The sequence below is a fragment of the Amphiura filiformis genome, chromosome 3, assembly GCF_039555335.1.
Source record: "Amphiura filiformis chromosome 3, Afil_fr2py, whole genome shotgun sequence".
In the NCBI taxonomy this organism is placed as follows: Eukaryota; Metazoa; Echinodermata; class Ophiuroidea; order Amphilepidida; family Amphiuridae; genus Amphiura; species Amphiura filiformis.
Window position 1 is genome coordinate 60,329,354 of NC_092630.1, and position 21,066 is coordinate 60,350,419.

General features: G+C 37.0%; 1 protein-coding gene across 2 annotated transcripts in view; it reads right to left on the reverse strand.

Moving 5' to 3' along the window:
* LOC140148866 (uncharacterized) overlaps positions 1 to 20,679 on the reverse strand; it is a 180,775-nt gene extending 160,096 nt beyond the window's left edge. Inside the window, exon 1 of one of the 2 annotated variants that reach the window (XM_072170952.1) lies at positions 19,145 to 20,679. In XM_072170952.1, the coding sequence (XP_072027053.1) occupies positions 19,145 to 20,592 (1,448 nt within the window). In that variant the 5' untranslated portion in view covers positions 20,593 to 20,679. Of the gene's footprint in view, positions 1 to 9,976; positions 11,271 to 19,144 lie in introns of those variants that run through there. The other variant, XM_072170953.1, reaches the window with a different exon arrangement.
* Positions 20,680 to 21,066: the final 387 nt, after the last annotated feature.

A 21,066-nucleotide genomic window follows, 5' to 3' on the forward strand; every position in this document is an offset into this window, starting at 1 on the left:
TATTAACAGTCCACATCTTAAAATAAAATACCAATAAATTTTGTGAAATAATGGTACAGAGACATCATTCCTGTTTTGCATAAAATAAAAATAATCAACTTTCATATTGTAAGCTTACAAATTTGGCAAATTACACTGAATCATAATATCTGCATACAAACAATATCAATTTACCTTAAAAACATCATTTGTTTCTATAAACTGCACAAGTACAACAACAGTTCAAGGAACCAAGGAGAAGACAATTTCAAACTGGTGCCGCCGTGTCTCGCCAACATTTGACTCCGCATCATAAAAATATTAAACATTTAGTCTAAACGTATCTGTGAGAATCATAAGCATTGAGATGAGTCCTACAATAGATGCATTAGGCCTATTATTTGTAATTGTCTTCCACTAACAGTGGAAGCTATATTGTATTGTAGTCATCAATCAACAATTAATTATTTTACTTACATATATAAAGTCTTAAATTGTGCAAAATGAATTAGGGAAAATGATGAAGCGGGTTAACATTCATTTTAAAGAATATTATCGATTAACCTTCTGGTAAGTGTACTTTTATGGTTTACATTTTGCCAAATGAAAAAAGGGAAAATTGATGGGGCGGGGACATCATTCATGTTTTTAAAAAATTAATGAATAGCCTTTTACATTAGGTAGTCATTTTTGGTACAACAGCAAATTCTTTTCAACTAGTATCAAATTTGTAGTAATTAAAAAATCATTTTAACCTAATGTATTTCATCGACTTTATCAATCAAAAATATATTTATCAACTTGTTTATTTTATTCCAGACATTTAGTCTCCCTTCATGTTTTATAAAACAGCAAGATAAATGCATTAAAAACAGCATACACTATTATTTTATGAAAAACAAATTCAATTTGCACAATAATTTTATAGGAAGTGAAAGCAATATTAAAACTCATCATAAAGCAATTTCAAAATAATTCAAATCCTTCCTCAACTACAATGTATAAGCAATGTTGGTGAGAGGGATAGTTATTTGCAAATTGCAATGCAAACAGAGACAAGACAGATTGGTAATAGTTACGAGAAAAGTGAATGGAATACGGAATGGGCCAAAAATAGGGGGGGGGGCATCTTTTTTTTTTTTTTTTTTTTTTTGGTTAGTTGGTTGGTTCAAACCTCATACTACATGTACATGTAGCAGGTGTTGGTTTTTGGTTTTTCATGGGTTCAGATTGGCAATCTTTTTTCACCACAGGTCTCTAAATAGTTTGGGTTTGGGGTCTGAGCTATATAGTCAGTCAGGGAGCCTAAACGTAATTTTAAATTAAAATGCAAGCTCACATGCAACAAAACTAAGATTTTTGCTATCTTGGACTCCCAAAATTTTAAATAATGGTAAGCAGCGTTGGATTTACCCAATTACCTGGTGTAGTGGAGCAGAATGTTCCCCATTTTCGACAACCTGCTACACAAATTTGAGCTCGTATAGCAAGTTTTAAAATGTAAACATATGCCAATATCCTAAAAAATTCACCTAAATGTCTTTGCTAAAAATTGCTATGCAAATTTTTCAAAGTAAATCCAACACTGATGGCAAGTATGATGTGGATAGATCAAAAATGCAGTGTCTTTCAATACAAAAAACCGAAACTGAGTGAAACTGTATTATTGTCACGAATGCCATAATTTCAGTTTTGTTTCAAGATTTGAGAGTTTTAAAACTATATATTCAAGACATCTTTGCCTTTTTCTTTGGGAGTTTTTACAAACTACCTACATTTGTAAAGTAGGAGCATGCTACTTCTTCCGATCTTTCTTTCTTGCAGCTTATAACATGGTGCAACCAGGGGGGGGGATTTGCCATAAGGGTCTTTTCATGGGCACATGACGTATGTCAATATAGGGGAGTGCCCCATGAAAAGACCCCGGTATTTTTGGCAAATTCTACACCCAATGACCCCATTTTTTCAGTAGCCTACACTGAATGACCCCCTTTCTTGAAAAATTGAAATTTCGGTACATTTTGAGCGAAATAAATTTTCGACATTGCCAACAATCAATGACCCTTTTTTCTGAAAATTTCTACACCGATAGACCCCTAGATTCGTACCCTAGTGGGCACAGGTACATCACTTTCATGTTTGAGTGCCTCCCCCAGGGGTGCAACATCTTGTCAAGAGTTGAAAAAACATCGCTATCGCAGTTGAAATGTTACCTGAAAGCTGCTTCTGTGTAGGATAGGATCTATATTATTTCGGAAATTGTGCCTCCTTTAATTCCCGACAAAATAAGAAGAAACTTTTAAACTAGACATTTAAACCAATAAAAATGAATGTACGTGTACGGTATCCATTTTTGAATTGGCTACCTCAAGTCAAAATTTAATGGGTTAAGTGCCTACCTAGGCATGGCATAACGGCGTCAGGTGGCCATCATTGAAGAAAGTCACTGTACAGTGACGATAAGATTAGTCAATAGGAATTGTCATTATCATTAAATATCTAGTGAAAATCAATAATCAATATGCATTTTATTTTGTCTCATCATTATGACTTACATGTAAATGCAGCAGGTCAAAGGTATATTTTGCATTTTCCATAGCTAATTATAGTCTCTGTCTCACCTCAAGTTGAGAGTAACGTCAAAGTGGGATTTTGCACCATTTGGCAGTATCGAATTGTGCACGCTAACCCAATCATGTTGGGCGCAGGTTTTCTTCACCCCTTCAAATCCAAAGCCCAAAATCCAACGTGTACAAAATCTTGAAAACGTACTCATTCAAAAATTCCATGATTCAGCCTTCATGCAGGCATGGGACTACACATTTATGAAAAAGTCTGGAAAAGCACGTAAAATTGGACAAAAACACCTGAAAATGGGCTGAAAATAAATAAAACAACTGGTTCCAGAGTTTTGACTGGAAATGAATGAATTGCCTGAATTGGTATCATTTGAATGTTGCCCAAAAGATTGGCAAATTGAAAGAGGGGGTATGGGGTGAGATAGTACATGTAGTAGGCCTGGCATTTTCGGGTAATTTTATACCAGTGTACCCGGCGCATTTTTCGGTCGGGTAACAAGGTATCCAAAATTGGAAAAAAAAAAAAAAAAATTTTTTTTTTTTTGTTTTTTTTTTGTTTTATTTTTTTCGGTTTTGTAGTGTCTCTGGACCTAGACCTAAATGCCAGGATCATTCATGGTTGACCTAAAAAAAAAAAAAAAAAAAAAAATTTCAAGATATTTTGTTATTTTTTATATGAAATTGATAATTTGTATTCATGTCATAGTCTATTAATGATTTCAAAATGTATTGAATTTGAATGCATTTTGAAATCATTAATAGACTATGACATGAATACAAATTATCAATTTTCATATTAAAAATAACAAAATATCTTGAATTTTTTTTTTTTTTTTTTTTAGGTCAACCATGAATGATCCTAGCATTTAGGTCTAGGTCCAGGACACTACAAAACCGAAAAATAAAAAACTTAAAAATAAAAATAAAAAAAATAAATAAAATTTTTTTTTTTTTTTTTTTGAATTTCGGTACCCGGGAGGGTATTTCCTACCCGGTAATGTAATCTCGGCGGGTACCCGCCACCCGACCGAAAATACCAGCCTTAACATGTAGTTACCGGTACTTTAAGTAATATTAGACTAATGAACGAAATTGTAGTAATAATTGTTGGCCTACACAATTTATGCACTCCCATATCGTCACGTCACCCTACTACGATAATTGCCCAAGTCGTTTTTTGTAATTTTGAGAACAAAGTACAAAATACGGTTCAAGCATGCATCAGTTACATAATCCCCCTAATTATTTAAGATTATTCCCTTTAATTTGTATCATTATCATTTGTTCTTGTGCAAAGATTGGTGAAGAAATATGTTTAAATGCATGTTGAACCATAATATTTTGTACTTTCTTCTCAAAACTACAAAAAAAGACTAAAGACAATTAGTGTAGTAGGATGACGATATGCATGCTATTAATTAATCATTCCAATGAAGTGCTAACTATTAACAGTGTCCTGTATGTTGGTAAGTATAACAGGATAATCAATATGATGCCACAATATATGAATTTTCTGTTATGAGCCAGGAACCCTATTTGCATAACATTGGTGATTGTTACGTAAGGGTAAGGAGGGTTAAACGAACACAGGCATTAGGGCATTGGCTAGTCATTGACTGTTTTCGTTGAGACTAGTGCACACGGATAGATTTATGTTTTGTTTAAAAATTGTTAAAAGGTGGGTTTCTGCCCAAATTTAGCGTGTTTAAAGTCAATTTCAGACTCATATTATTTCTGGTTAGAAAGGAAAATAATTTTGTCCATTGTCTCGTCGAAGAACGGTGTTCCCCTAGTCTTATTATTGTTTATGTTCCTTTTAGTTAAAAGGGGAGGGGCAAATACGGTGGAGGGAGGTATAGAAAATATTTCATTTACGTTTGAGGGTACCGAATTAATACATAAACCAAATTTAAACTACATTGTAATTAAGTGGCAAACTGATGGGTAGGCAAAGCCAACAAACCTATGTATACAGAACAGATTGAAATTAGGTTTTTTAAAATGAATCATTAGTTTTTGTCCTACCTAATCAAATTTTTGCCAAAATGTTAATTCATAATTATGCACTTTTTCTTAAGATTTGGAATATATGCCTGCACTGAACTCGACATAGCTCAGATTCCTCTAAAAAATATTTAAACTATGACATACCCACGGGCATATCCTCCTCTGAGGTGTACTAATAGCAGTCACTAGATATTCCATGGTTAGAGGGAAGGGGGGCAGTCTCAGGACTTGTGTGATATGATCAGAGTGTTTGTGTAGGCCTATGGTTTACAACTACGACTGGACTTGCGTCATACAGGGAGAGTGAGAGCTCTAAACAGCTCTCCTTGAAGGCTCCTGAAGAGCTATTTAATGCTTTTTTTATTTTATTTAAATTTTATGCATTATCGTGTCATAATGGATGGGCTAGCCAATATTTTTATGCAGCCGGCATCCACTACTCAAAATCCTATCTTTTATTCTCTAAGTCCCTGGTCATAACCCCGGGGGGGGCACTCACATTTCCCAGCTATACGGGTATGTGCCGCGGCGACGACCCCCCTTTTTCAGAGCCACTGGCCGTTCCTTAGACCCTCTGAATTCATTGTTTGCCCGCTCTGAAGCCCCAAAATTTTTCTAGCCGCTCCATAGACCCTCAGATCATCGATTTCCGCTCTCATCGGCATCTTGAGAGACGTGTTTTCTGTCCTACTATTTCAAGCCCAAAAGCAGACCCAAAAGCTACTTTTGCGAGCCCAAAAACTTCAAAGGATATTTTCCATTAATTTCTTCCCCATTGAAACACATTGTAAGGAATAAGGTGAACTTTGGGTTGGATTTTGGGCTCCTTTAGTAGTGGCAACACTGGTTGACTGATAATAAATAAACATTGCAGCAATGCCGATCGCGAGAGTCCAGCTGGTGAACATTTAGCTAGAAATAAATGATTTTGAGATCTCTTTTTTTTTTTTTTTCACACCGTACCCTCTTCCAGCGGTGCTATAATTTCCCATATTAAAATTTTACAATGCAATATGACCTGTGCATCGGGTCTTTCTAAGAGAACTTTCAATAAGAGATCATTTTAATTACAGTAGTAAGTGACAACAGATATGTAGCATACTTGACCGATGACAGAATAGTGAGACAGATTAACATTGTAAACGTGGGTGGGTTCAAAACCAGTACCTTTATTTTGGATTTGCATGCAAACAACTAGCTACTCAGACCTTCACCTGACATACAGATCTGGACCAGGTTATTCTGCTAAAGAGAACATTTCAATTATAGTAATAAGTGATAACAGACATATGACATACTTTACGGATAAGAGGATGTTGAGACAGATTGACATTGTAAACAGAGGTGGGTTCAAAACCAAATACTTTATTTAGGATTTGCATATGAAGACCTTCACCTTCTTACAGACCTGAAGCAGGTTATTCTTGTTAAGCGACCACTTGCACCTTTTAATGAAAGTAGAAGAAAATTCGCGGCTCACGCCGCTCATACTCTGCTACAATTGTTAAGGCGAAGTAAAAAGAAACATATATTTCTCATCCGGGTTTGTACAAATTAGGAGGATGAGGGGGTTTGTATTTTCTATTTTTTATTGGAGAAAAATCTGAGAAAAAGGAGGAGGAGGTCTTTTCATTTTATTGTTTTGAGAGGTAGGCCCTCTAGTGATCACAAAACGCTTCTTAAATGATGTATTATGCATTGACAAAGGCGTAAAATAAGTTTCAACTTTTGCAACATCTTTTTGAAAAAGTTACAACTGAAAATGTACAAAATCAAAAGGAATTTGCAAAATCTATAGTGACTGCCACCGCTCTCTGATATTCCACAGATGCATAAAGAACCCAAAACACAGTCAGTTACCCCACTGGTAACCTGCAATAGTCCCATAAATAAAACGAGCACGGCAGAGAAGAAAAAGGAGGAAAGAAGGAAGGAAGGAAGGAAGAAAGGAAGAAAAAAGATAGAAAGCAAGAAAAAAGCAAGGAAGGAAAGACAAAAAAGGAAATAAAGAAAGAAAGAAAGTAAGGTAAAAAAGTAAGGAAGCACAGAAAACAGAAAAACCAGAACGCAAGAATAGAAGGAACGACTGAAAGAAATGCAGAGGAAGAAGGAAAGAAAGAATGGAACTTAAAAAAAGGATAGGCAAGAATATATAAGCAGTCAAGGTTGTCACACAACCCCAATCGGTCAAACGCAGCCTATAAATCTAAGCACATACAATGACCATGTACCTTGCTCCCTCAGACCATAGCCTCAGACCCAATCGATTAATGACCCAATTATCTGCTGTGTCCCCACATGTAGGTCAACTCTTGTGAAAGGTAAAGGAATTGCAGTTGGTGACAGGTTTATTGATAAACACATTGGAGTTGATGACAAGTTTAAAACCAAGACACATGGCCATAAAAGCACACCTCCTGCTTATAAGAGCATTTCAGTGGGTGCTACTAGTTTGTAAGAATATTCGCGGCTCACGCCGCTCATACTCTTACTACTACTAAAATTGCCAAATATGAGGAAAAGTACCTTAATAATTATGTACACATCCTTGCAGCTCTCCATAAACAATGAATTAAAAGGTAATTTACGATCTACTGGTCTAGTAAAATCGGGAGTGGAATGGCTGTCAAATTCTGCACACTTCACTCAATCATCTCATGGTATAAACATGACAGTTCAATGTAGTCTAAATGTTTTTCTATTCGGCACTGAAAAAAATAATTCTTGTGGGTTTGTTTTTATGGTGGGCTTTTGTAATGCTGCTATAATTATCAGTCGGCTAATAGCATAGATTGTAGGTCTACAGGGTCTAGTAATTTTGATTTGAATGTTGTTTTGCTTTGTTGAGGTTTCCATCGTAATGGGCCAAACCAGACCTATTTTGCATTAATGATTTTCCTGATTAATAATTTAATGCACAATTCAAAGTGAAATCGATTCCTTCAAAAATCTGTGGCAAAAACGCAACAAAATTGAACCCTGGTTTGGCCGGGCGGGTTTAGTTTCCGAGATTTTTCAGATTTTGGCGGCCGATCAGTTCCCAAGACCCCCTTTTGGCCAGTCAATCAGTTCCCAAGACCCCCTTTTGACCGCCAATCAGTTCCCTAGACCCTCCTTTTTGGCTGGCCGATCAGTTCCTTAGACCTCAAGTTCAAACTGAGGTGGCACACCCCTACCAAAAAAAAATTCGAGTGCCCCCCCGGGGTCATAACACTAATTTTGCAGAGGAAAGGGGCAGTGTCAGGAATTCAGGTTTGTGCACTAGACTGGACTTATCAAATGCCATACCGGTATCATACATTGTAAGGGCTCTGATGAACAGCTAAACTCAGTCGTTCAGTACAATCCCACTTTCAAATTTAACAGGGGGGGGGGGGGTATAGGCTTTGATGTAATGTATTGCCTTCTCATTATATTCTTGATTCATTACAGAGACTAAGGCACTGGTGCTTTACCAAATAAAAGTCTGACAGTACTCTTGCATGAAGAATACTAAATTTATAAATAAATGAAAAGCGAGCAATACTTTTGTTTAGGTGTCCAATTTGAGACTAATGATCCATTTCCATAATTAGCCTTCTTTTCAGTGGTACATGTAGCCATATGAGTGAGGAAATAGGAAATGCTCTGAGCATGTTTTAACCAGATTAATTGAATAGGACAAAATACCATGATCAATTATGTCTTTTGACAAAATACAATGATCAATATATATCTTTTGTTTATATTCCAAAAATCAGTGAGGTGAGGGCGGGGATGATATACATGTTATTTATTTTCCTTGGCCTATAATCCTTTGCCAATATATACTTTGCTAAAAATCCATGCATAAATGTTCAGGGTACTTTTATTTTGCATACTTTTTCATTGAAACTTGGTCAAAGTGGAATATGTTCTATCATATTGCCTAGCTGCTCTCTAATTTGCATAAATGCTAATTAATTATGCACATACAATGTATACAAATTCAATGTTGGAATTGGGGAAATGTTGCTCCTAAGCTCATAAAGTCGTACATGTACATTTGTAGTATTTCTTTGGTTCCAACCTTGAATAGCAAGTAATTTTAGGGTCTAAGATCATGTAACTGGAATTTTTTTTTTTTACTTGTTGGGAAATTACTTTTTTTTCTTTTTTGGGGGATACTGTGTTTGGATGTGATACCATACCCATCTTGTATTCCTTGGGGATATTTACCTATCGATAGATCTATACCTGACTATATAAAGTAGAGGTGAGTGTTATTTTTTCAAGTTGACTTTCTTAATCCCCATTAGTACATACTATTGAGAACTCATGGTTTTATTTCTCAGTCTGCTTCCCTGTATGTTTTTATACATTCTTGGTACCGGTAACTAAATCGGCTTAATGCCCTGGCCTAATAGGCCTAAACAAAATGATAGTTTTAGATACCGGTACATAGGTCAGTACTGTCTTGTAAATGGACAAGTCACTAGGTCAGGGTACATTGGGAAACTAAAATGCAAGCATTTTTTATCAATCCTTATCAAATGGATACATGTACATGTATACGTACCTGTAGTCAAACCTCATTATAACAAAATCTGATACAAGAAAAACCCTGTTATAAAGAAGTATTTTTCCAGTTCTACCAAGATACATAATTCTTTTTTTTTTATTGTTTTTACAACCCTGATATAACGAAATTTGGATATAAAGAAGTAATTTCTCTGTCCCTGACAACTTCGTAATAATGAGTTTCCACTGTATTTTTATAAATTTGTAATGACTCCTTGAATCCATCCACAGTACGTGTACTGCATTGTCTGTTGCATAGTGTGGAGTCAATGAGCCAATACAATTTACAGGTACATAAATTTGTGCTTACAGCTATATTATTGTGCTGTAGACTGTAAGGAACTTAGGGGTTACATGTATGTCTGTCAAAATGTGAAATCAATTCTCTATCTTTTCCAGTAAACTTTTGATGAGAGCGTATTTTAACCATACATCACATATTTACTGTGTTGAGACATACAAGTTTGTCTCCGATTGGGCTGAGTGCTGACAGAGGCAATCTGCTGTTGGCGAGTGGAAATTTATGAATGAACTTTGCGCCGTACCATTAGCGCCAATCCGGCTTGAAATGTGGGGGGCCATTGGGCACAATTGTCAAAAAGTGGCTGAAAAGAACAAAAAATGGATCATTTTGCCAAAAAGTGGGGGGACATGTCCCCCTGCCCGGGATTGACGCCCATGTGACGTACGCATTGTTAGCTGCAACTTTGCAACATCACGGTAGTATGTAGCACTTGTCATTAAAGGTTTACAGCAAAATATTATTCTGGAATCTTACTTGATAACACTACACTAAGTAAAGTAGGCCCTATGTCATTGTCCAAAAATTTAATTTTAAATGCATCAACACAAACCATACTTCATGTACTTACCCATGTCGTAAGGCCTCTCTTGCTGGGGGACATGTCACACCAAAAATTTCTGACTCATCAAATGTTTTTAAATTCAGCTGAGTAAACTCTTTTGTTGTTTTTTCTTCATCCAAGGTCATGTATAATACTTGGTCCATTTCTTTCTGTACTTTTGTAACGGCTTCTGCATTATAAATGTATGTATGTAATGCACTATCCCTAGCGCATCGTACTGAAATATAAAACATCTTCCGCTTTTCCTCGGCGGGATCATTGGCAAAGGTCCACAGTGACTTTAAAAAGGCACGCCTCTGATGTCCAAGGCAGTACAAAGCGGGATCACAGCCCGTTTCTGTAAGGGGACTCTGTGCTACAGGAGGATTCACCATGTCTAAAAATTCCTGCTTCTTATTGTTATTATTTATGATAGGTTGCCTTAAAAAGATTGGCGTTACTCTCTCTGGCGTTAAACCCTTGCTAACTTTGTGTCGAATACTGTATAGACCTCCTGTCCCCGATCCCCATGTCCATGGCCTTACTAGCTGCGATGTTACTGTGTCAAATTTATAAGAAATTTCTGCAATGAAAGAATCTTTGGGACATGTAAAATACACTCTTTGATTTTCAGGAAATCTGTAGGATGTTTCCTCCGAAGTCCTTGTCATAACTTTATCGTAACGCATTTTTGGTTGTTCTTGCGGAGCTCTAGGCTTTGGTTTATCAGGTCTAGCCAGTTTCTTACGTTCATCCTCTTTAGGGGGACCACGACCTCCTGCGTCACGTTGTTGTCTATCAAGACCGCGTCCAATTTGATCACGGGGTTGTCTTAGTCTACGTGGAGCATTATTTTTAGCTTTATTATTGCTCAGCAAACCTGGTAACAGTCCCCTCCTGTTCAGATTTGGATATTTCTGTGCAAGATCATCAGGTGGTCCGTGGTCTGCAATGCCCCTTTGAAATCTATTAAGGTCACCATTTACTGTACAAAACATGCATACTAAACACACTATCAACACTGGTAGCCACTGCGTTGTACGTAGCGACAACAACAACCCCATAACACAGTCACAGGGAAACATACACCGTCTAGTCCTTTCTGCCATTTCTCCGTCTGTGAACTAAATCGTTGTTAGCTAACAAAACATTCCATTTACACTGTGTGCTGGCTCTCGAATGTGATCATAAAGTGAACATGAAGTTGTTGATCGGACGAGCAGCATTAAAACATGGAGCTGATTCCATTCCCATCCGGTCGATCCATGTCACCAATGTCATGTCACCATTTACAATACACTGCCACACTCAGCTGCTTGCTGTTTTCAGCTTGATTAGATAGTGTTGGGCAATACTTGATACTTAAGGTACCGCTGATTTATAGCAAGTCATTGGGACCATAACGTGTTGTTTCAACGTGTTGTGTGAAAATGTCCCACAACTAACAAAAATATTGAATTACTATGCATTGTAATCAAATTTGTTATGTTACTCTAAAAAATAGCCTAATGGGGAACGGATGTTCATGTTCAAGTTTAGTTCAAGTTTATTCATCAATTCATGTTCGGGTACAGGTTTGACTAGAGTCTATAATAGAATAAAACAAAACAAAACAACTTTGTGTAGCGGCGGCTACACAAAGTCAGGCGCCGCTCTGCAAAAATACATTAAGTTGGGCGCCGCTTTGCAAAAAATAGAGGGGGCGCGCGCCGGGTGCGCCCCCTCTAAATCCGCCCCTGGCGACTCACAGGGAACTCCGGCCGCACAGTGGGCCAGAATCGCCTCAAAGTGTGCCAAAATTATAAACGGACAATCAAACGTTTACAAACACGGTAAAATGAATATACTAGGGGTTTTTGAGGCTGCAGAATTCAATGGAGGCATTTTTAAAAATGTATGACGTCATCAAAATGCTGAACGGTGATTGGTCGATTATTTTTACAACAGTATTTCAAATGATATATGTAAAAATTTTAATTGAAAAAGCAAAATAGGGGTTCCAAGGGGTGCGAAATTCAATGATGACATTTTGGAAAGCGTATGACGTCATTAATATGCTGAAATGTGATTGGTCAATTATTCCTTCCACAGTTATTCAAATGGCTGTGTAGGAATTATTATAAAAACTTCCAAATCAGGGGTTTTAAGGACTCCGGAATCCAATAGAGCCATTTTCCAAGGCATATGACGTCATTAAAATACCGAGCCGTGATTGGCTAATTACTCTTACAACAGGAATTCAAATGTCCGATTGGAAAAGTATTATCAAATAGCATATTCAAAGGTTATACGGGCTGCAAAATTCACTGACGGCATTTTCTAGTACGTATGACATCAATAAAATGCTGACATTTTAATTGTTTAATATAAGGAAACAAACAACCAGCCAAACTAAATGTTGGGGGGGTGATTTCTCTTCCACAATTTGCATGCCATTCTTCCTGCCGGACTTCAAAACGTCGCCATTGTCTTTAAACGTAATTTTGCCCCTAATTTGCAACCCATCAATATACCAATTTCCTTGAAAAAGCAACCAATTTTGCCCAAATTGGGTGCTTTTACCAATATGTTTCTCAAAATACACAATGATACTGGGCGCTTTCGTCTGTGGTAAAAACCCATCCATCGCTTTACCAAAATTGGCGAAAAGGCACCCCAAAAGGCAAGCACATACGTCAATGGGAGACCCCACCCTGGATGTTACAACTTATTAACCCTCAACACCATCACAAACGACATGATGTAATCTGATTTAATTTGTAATTCTGCATTATAAACAAATGATCAGTGATGATACAGTTAGGCCATGTAATTTTGTCGTTCGCTATGCCCAATACTGAAATGTTAATTGGATTTTTTTAAATTTAAAGTAGACGTTATACCAAATCTAGATGTCACGTTTAAATTTGGCAGACCATGGGGTTTTTGTGTCTTGAATTTCTTTCATAAATTCTATAATTTATATGAATGTTCAAAGCAGAATAAAAATGTGCATGTAATATATGAATGTACGTTTCAATCAAAAGGCTAATGAGGTCAGAATAGGCCTACTCTAATTCCCTGATATTCATTATTTAAAAAAGAAACGACCACAACTTTATCACATGTCCTTAATAACAGCACAAAGCTCAGGGTTTTCATGAAACTGTGATATCGAGCTACTTTCATAAAATTGTTTTAAGATATCATTATCATGATTAAAAAAGTCACAAAACTAATCCAAACTGTGTGTGTATTAGCAAAGAGTTTTCACATTGAATGTATAGGCCTATTTAAATGTTATCTGGAAGTTCAATTCTATGGTTAATGCGTAAAACATCCATACATACATGATATGATGGATTTAAGCAGCATGAATAATATCCTTGATAATGATGATATTATTGAGACCTTATGCTATTTCTTAGGGCATAGTTGTAGTGAAAACCGCAAATTCCCCAGGGTATGTAAGCAATATGAGGGCGCTATGCACATGACACGATAAACCCGTACGCTATCCATCAAAATCAGCTGAAAAGTGAGCAAATAGGGTACATTGGATGGACCCTGGAATGCAGGCTGGCAAATATTTGCAAACAAAATTGCCATCAACATAGTTCTAAGACTTGTCTGCAAATGATAAAATTAATTTTTGTACAGGAATCGACAGGAATCCAAACTAAATTTCTATTTTTCCCAAAAAATGCACATTTTTACCGTATTTCACCAAATTAGCCTCCTCATTACTCCTGATTAATACAATTATTTATATTTTGACTTTAATTATCTGGTTTGACTACTATTAGGTATGACATATGCACAATGGCAAGACAACAGTTTCTCATTTACTAACGTTACATTAGTTGTTTTCAAAATTCACACTTTTACCATTTTAAGAGAAAATATGGCACTTTTGGGTCAAATTCATGACTGAACGACACTTATGGAATCCATCGAAACATAAATTATGGGCCAAACAATATACTTCAGAATGTTTTCTTTCTAAAACAACTGAAAAAATAGGAAATTCCACTTTCACCAATTTTGAATTTTGGCACACTTTGATTCCGCCCTGGCCCACTGTGGGCCGGCGCGATCTTGAATAATCTCGAAGCGACACACACATTCGGAATTTGGGTTAAGACACTTAAATTGCAATCAATGTGATGTATTAAGGGTCTTTTTATCTTTTCAGTTTTCGTAAGTCTATTGTTCAGATACGAAAACTCAAGGGATTAAGTAAGTTTAATACTGTAATCTGACTTCATTGTTAACTTTGAAGTACCAGTCAGCTTATTTCAATAGAGGTAGATGCCTGTGTCAATAAAGGCTGGAGAGACAAGATTATGGATTTAACATATAGGCGTAGATCCGGGGGGTAAATCCCCCAATATTTTGCCAGGGGATGGTCCATACAATCATCCATGATCCCCCAATGTTGACGGATGTATGTGGGTTTCTGACCAGATTTACCTCATATTTGGCAATTTTAGCCTCAAAAGTGCAAATTTTTGTGCACTTCGCGCGAATTTTGTACCATTAACTTATTCTGTCGGCAAAAGGTGCTTGATTTACTATACTTCAAGTTCGGACCATCCTACTTTAAATCGCCAGCATGCTTTTTATCACTCTGACATGATTCCGGATGATGAGGATGAAAACTTTTTTTTCATGAGAAGTGAATTTGAATAAAAGTTTTAAAATCTATGAGGCATTATTCATATACAACAAAATTGACATTATTAATGTTAGCTCCATCCATCCATCTTGTCCAGTTTCACCCCGGTAGATTTAAAACCACAATGTACGATCTGTGTGTTTGGTATAATTTGTTATGCATACACAGGTCCAAATTTAGGCCTAATTGCACCTACGGTAATTATTCAATGGACAACGGAGCAAGTTGGAATTAAAAGTCATATTATGACTTTAAAACCCCCATAGAGCACCACAGTTAATACTTTCATTTTGCCTCATCATTAGTTTGGAACGATAAATATCATTAGTTTGGCTTGATAAATATTATCATTTGTTTGGCTTGATGAATATCAAAAATTGAAGGTCATTTCAATGTAATCAAGGTATCTGTGAGCGTATCGATCAGACAATCAGAACGTTTTCAAACCATTTTATGTCGTTTATTGTTGTATATAAAAACATCAACACCTTTACAAACACAGAATGTCCTTTTAAAGACACTTTTTGTTTGTATCAGTTATCGATAACAAAATTGTATATCGCCCAACCCTATATTGCAAGAGGGATTTCGGCTTTTCTGACCGTAATAAATTCATTTCCGGATATCTTGCTTCAACCATAAGTTTACAAGCTTTTACAACGGAGGCCTTGAACCAAAAACAAGGTTCTTAACTGTTCTTTAGCCAAGAAAACGTTTATTATTTTGTAGAACTTTGAGCTTGACTCAATCTTTAAGGACCGACCATTGGTTCTTTACAGAAAAGAAGAAAAAAAATTAGCCAAGAAATGAAGCTAAATGAATTCTCTGGTAGAACCAAAAACGGTTCACACTGCTTTTCACTTTTCTTAACTTTTCGTGCGATGAGTCCTTTAATTAATTAATTAAAAAGTCCCTATCCCATTAATAGGCCTAAATGAAAATATTTAAGGGTGTTTTTTATAGAACGAACTTTTTAAGATTTTTTTATAGAACCTTAAGGGGTGGTGCAATAATTATGTGTACCCCGGGGGTGAATTATAGGGGGGCAAAGATTTTTGGCAGGCCAAAAAGGGGGCAAGCATTTTTGGCAGGTCGAAAGGGGGGGGTCAAGCGATCTTTGGCAGGTCAAAAGGGGGGCAAGCAATTTTTGGCACAGATATTTTGGGCACCGTTTCTATATTACGCCCTAAAAGGCGTAGGAAAACGTTACGAACACGTTCAAATATGCAAAATTTCCTGCTCGCTCCGCTCGCATTATATGTTAAGACAATTTAAGGTTTTAAATTCGGGTTCCCCAAAATCTTGCATGTGTGAGGGGGGGCAAAGATTTTTGGCACGTCAAAAGGGGGGGCAAAGGTTTTTGGCACGTCGAAAGGGGGGGCAAAGGTTTTTGGCACGGCCAAAGGGGGGGGCAAGCGATTTTGGCAGACCATTTTGAGAATTCACCCCGGGGTACACATAATTATTGCACCACCCCTAAGGGAAGGGGTATGAACGTTTGGACAGTATTTATTTTGGGACATTAGAGCACATCAGACATATCGAATTGCATTCTGAATACGAAGAATGTCCTTCTGATATCAAATAATTTTTTGAAATTCGCAATTTAATACACATTTTATGGCAAATCATTAACAATTGATAATTTTTGATATTTAACAGTAGGCCTACTCGAAGTAAACTTTATAAATCTGATGATTTATACTTAAAGTGTAGGCCTATATAGGGTAAATTGGGGTAAATGGAACGGTGGGGTAAATGGAACGCTGAGAATACAATTCCCTCAATCAAGAAAAAAATTGGGCAACACCATACCGAGTGTTCCATTTACCCCAACGCCATACGTTCTGCTTTCGTTTCATACCCCAAGCATGGGTTTACTCGGTATTTGAGTGGAAGAAAATCTCAAATGTTGTCACTGACCATGAAGTGCAGGTGCTACGGTTCAGTGAACATTACTCATTTAAGGGTATTGATTCCTAAATATTTGAATGTTGTGCTGAGAGTTGTCTTACAATATTGGCAATATGTTTGTTATCTACAATAACATAAATGTTTTAAACAATAAAATAGCAGATTTTAGTGATGAAATTATGCAAATTAATATGCTAATTAGCTAATTAATTAGTTTGGTGTTCCATTTACCCCACAACAGATCCACTTGGGGTAAATGGAACACGGTTGACTGACTTCAAATATATATAACATGTTAATATTTGTTTTACTAATTGGTTTAATTATTATGAAATTATATACTACAAATAACTAATTCATGGTAGATTAGGCCTCCTATTGATTTTTTAAAAATCTGAAAACCATTTTTTTTCTGTTATACCGAGAGAAAGTGTATTTTTACGTGGTATTTTACTATGTTTATAAAAAAACATGGAAACAAAATTATTTTTGTTAATCTTTTGTTTAGTCACAAAATATATGTTAAATAAAATATTCTGATGTCTTTTCAATGTAAATATAGCTATGAATGTAGGCTCCTTGCAAGTAATGCCCCTTGTTCCAATTACCCATACCACTGTTCCATTTACCCCAATTTGTTGGGGTAACTGGAACACCATGACCATGCATGTATTTGGACCGATACAAGAAACAAAGCCATAAAATGGGAGTTTATCTGTTAAAACAAGTTGTAAAAACATATTATCTACTTATTGAAACAAACAAAAATCATATATGGATACCCTCCTGACCACAGAAAGTGATGTATTGCTTAAGCGTTCCATTTACCCCAATTTACCCTATATACATGTAGGTGGGATGAAAAGCCGACGATCAATTGAAAATTTTGATCTTTCGTATTGAAGATATGGATTTTTCCCCCAAAACACCAAAAAAAATTAGGTCTTTTTGGGTCTATGTGGACAATACATTATATCGATTTTGACACGTGCTCGTGTCTCAGTCGTAGGCCTACATTTCCATGGTCAGTAAAATTCTATAGAGGAACCTACCATTTTTCTTGTATACACGTTCGATGTTTTGATCAAGTATGTGAATATTCGACATTAGACCCCAAATGTTTTTCAGGAAATAAAAGATTAGATTACCATAAAAACGAAACAGTAATCTTTGATTGGGTCTAATGTAATATTCACATAGAATTTTCAACGTTTGTTCTATCCTTATTCTTGCTCAATTAAAAAAATATTTTGGCGTATATAAATTGAAATAAAATTCTTTGCCTCTTAAACAACATCAAATGTGCCATAATTGGGTATCACGAATCGTTATATATGATGTGCAGTTAATATTCATATTTTATTTTATACAGAGGATGCTTCAGTTTTGACAGGAAAGATATTTTCTTGAAAACCCTCTCACCTTGTTATTTTAAAAGGGTAACCACGCTTCCCTAGAATGTGCAATAAATTAGCATTAACATTTTTCTTCTTCTAACAGCAAGCGTTTCTAAAATGCAGTATGGCCAAATGTGGTGAAGGTGATGTATGGCTTTAAACTTTGGCGGACAATAGAATAACCATTGATTGACAAGGTTACCCCTGCGTCCCCTATAGCCACTTGTAAACCAACTGGCCTTTTTAGCTTCCTTTTATTGCCGTCATTCAAGATGTTAACAAAAAATAATTTCCGGCACTCCGGCCACATTCAATGTCAAAAGTCAACACACTGAACACAGAGGTCAAATTTCACGGTTGCCCTAAATCTGGTTTAAATTCAAGTTATTCCTCTCATTGCAAGGATTCAGAAAAAGTATAGTCTGAGCTGTCTGACCTAATTGCGACGTACCGTTGATATTGCGGTTTTTGTTTGGGGGGCTTCAGGGCGCCAGCCCCACGGGTAAAAGCAGGGGCGGCCAAAATGAAGGGGCGGCGGAAGAAGAAGGGGCAGCAAAAAGAAGGGGCAGCAAAAACGAAGGGGCGGCAAAAAGAATTAGTAAATAAAAAAGGGCGGATAAATTTGATAAAGCATAAAAAATTTTGAAAAAAATGGTAGGGTATGACCGGAGTGCCGGGAATTTTTTTTTGTTAACATCTTGAATGTGTTATTGGTATAGGCCTATATTATTGTAATACTTACACATGTTCCAACTTACATCTATGAGCAAACTGTCAAATTCGCCCTATTTGTAGTAAAACGGGATGATTTTCTGTTGGTCCGACTTATTATCATAATTTTCAGGATTATGATAATATGTCGGAACGATCGCAAATCTTAATCTCCTACGAAGCCAGTTTGGTTACGCTCCCTCCACACATGTGGAGGGAGCATAACCAAACTGGCTTCGTAGGAGACTAACTCTGAGGCCGCACTCGGCGGCGTCCAAAAAGTGCGAGATTTCGAGTGATAAAGGTGAAGTTTATTATGTTGTTTCTTTGCAAATTTCCAATATTTTTCGCGTCCAAATGTATTGGGAACTCTCATAATGATTGCATATTATTATTTTGGAAGAAAAGGTGGTCCCTTTGTTAATTTTTTGTTATTAAAATTGTTCTTTCTAATTTCGACCTTCTTGGAGCTTTTACAATAAAAAGTATATAGGCCTATAGACCTTTTCCACTCACCCTTGTTTGTAGACGTCAGACACAGGAGGACATGAAATGCTAAACAGCTCCTCTTCCGTGGCTCTGATCAGGTCAATAACCGTTGTACTTTTGTTGGACCTCTTCGAGTAATATAAGTAAATGTTTTGATCCATCTCTTCAGCAATCACTTGTCGATCTTTTTCGTCATCTAAGTAATTTTTTAGTGACGAATCACTGGCACACTTATAATTAAGAGTTATATACTTTTTCTTTTGTATCGCAACCGCACAAAATTCTGACAGGAATTTGAAATGACAAGTTTGATGGCCTAAACAGTATAATATAGGATCGCAGCCGGTCTCACTTAGTGCACTCTGTTTCGGTTTATTAACCATTTCTTCGTAAGCTCGTCGCCACATTGAGAGGTTCGGATCCGCTCGTTCATCGTCTGGTAACGATACCTTAGATTGCGGTTGCTCACGACGATATGTTGCCATATCTTTTTCTGGTGAAAGTTTTTTTGCAATTTTGTCCTTAACTGTATATATAACAAGTTTCTTTTGGCGGTCACTGCGTCGGCCCGCAATTCCAACTTCAAGCTTGATTTCAGCGATGAAGGTTTCTTTGGGGCACAGTAAATCTATATTTTTATTTTCTGTTTCCCGAATGTCATCAATAATTTCTTGCCCTTTAAGTTCACTGTACAGATTTTTTGGTTTGGAGTCGGGGTTAGGAAAGGTAAGATGGTCCAATTCATCAAAATCCTCCTTAGGTTTACCAACGCGTTTGTTGGGGGCCCGTTTGCCATCTGCACCAGCTGCACCTGCTGCACCTTGTTTGCGTAATGGTGGAAGTCCAAGAGCAGCTCGGTTAGCGTCTTCTGTTGAATAAGCTACTGGTGGTGGCTGATATTGTTCCTGTGGCTGATATTGTCCCATTGGTTGCTGTCCCATGTGTCCATTTTTTTGCGGTAATGGTCGTTGCTGATAATTTTGCAATGGGTTAATTGGCTGCTGTAAGTTCTGTCGTGGTTGCTGGCGCAACGGTGGAAGTCCATTTTGAAATTGATTATTTTGCTGAAATTGAAAATTCTGCTGCTGTTGTTGTTGTCCCATATTATGTCCAATGTTTCTATTAATTTGTGGCAAAGGCTGCTGAAACCCATTTTGATATTGCGGCATTGGTCGTTGGAATTGATTATTTTGCTGGAACGGAACATTTCGCTGTTGTTGTTGCTGTTGTACCATTCGAGGCTGTTTTCGCAATGGTGCAAGTCCAAGAGCAGCTCTGTTCGCGTCTTCAGTTGAATACATCGCTTCTGGTTCATGTTGATATTGCTGCATTGGTGGTTGAAATTGATTATTTTGCTGGAACGGAACATTTCGCTGCTGTGGTTGTTGTTGTTTCATTTGAGGCTGCTGAAACGCCTGTTTCCGCAATGGAGGAAGTCCAAGGGCAGCTCTGTTCGCGTCTTCAGTTGAATACATCGCTTCTGGTTCATGTTGATATTGTTGCAATGGTGGTTGAAATTGATTATTTTGCTGGAACGGAACATTTCGCTGCTGCTGCTGCTGCTGCTGCTGCTGCTGCTGCTGCTGCTGCTGCTGCTGCTGTTGTTGTCCCATTTGAGGCTGCTGAACCACCTGTTTCCGCAATGGTGGAAGTCCAAGGGCAGCTCTATTCGCGTCTTCTGTTGAATACATGGGTTGCGGTGCGTTGTATTGCTGTTCATATTTCGGCAGGTAATTCTGATATGCAGCAGGTGCTCCTGCAACTTTAACTCCTCCAACCAGATCCTTGATCTTATTTTTATTTTGAAAACCCGGTGCCGCTAAATTTTGTCCCGCTTGAGGCTGTTGTTGAACCATCTGGATTCCATCTCGTTTGTCTCTCCGTTTTACCTGTCCGTGAGGTTTATTATCTGGTGCATGTATCTTAACACCAACAGCGTCTATGCAAAA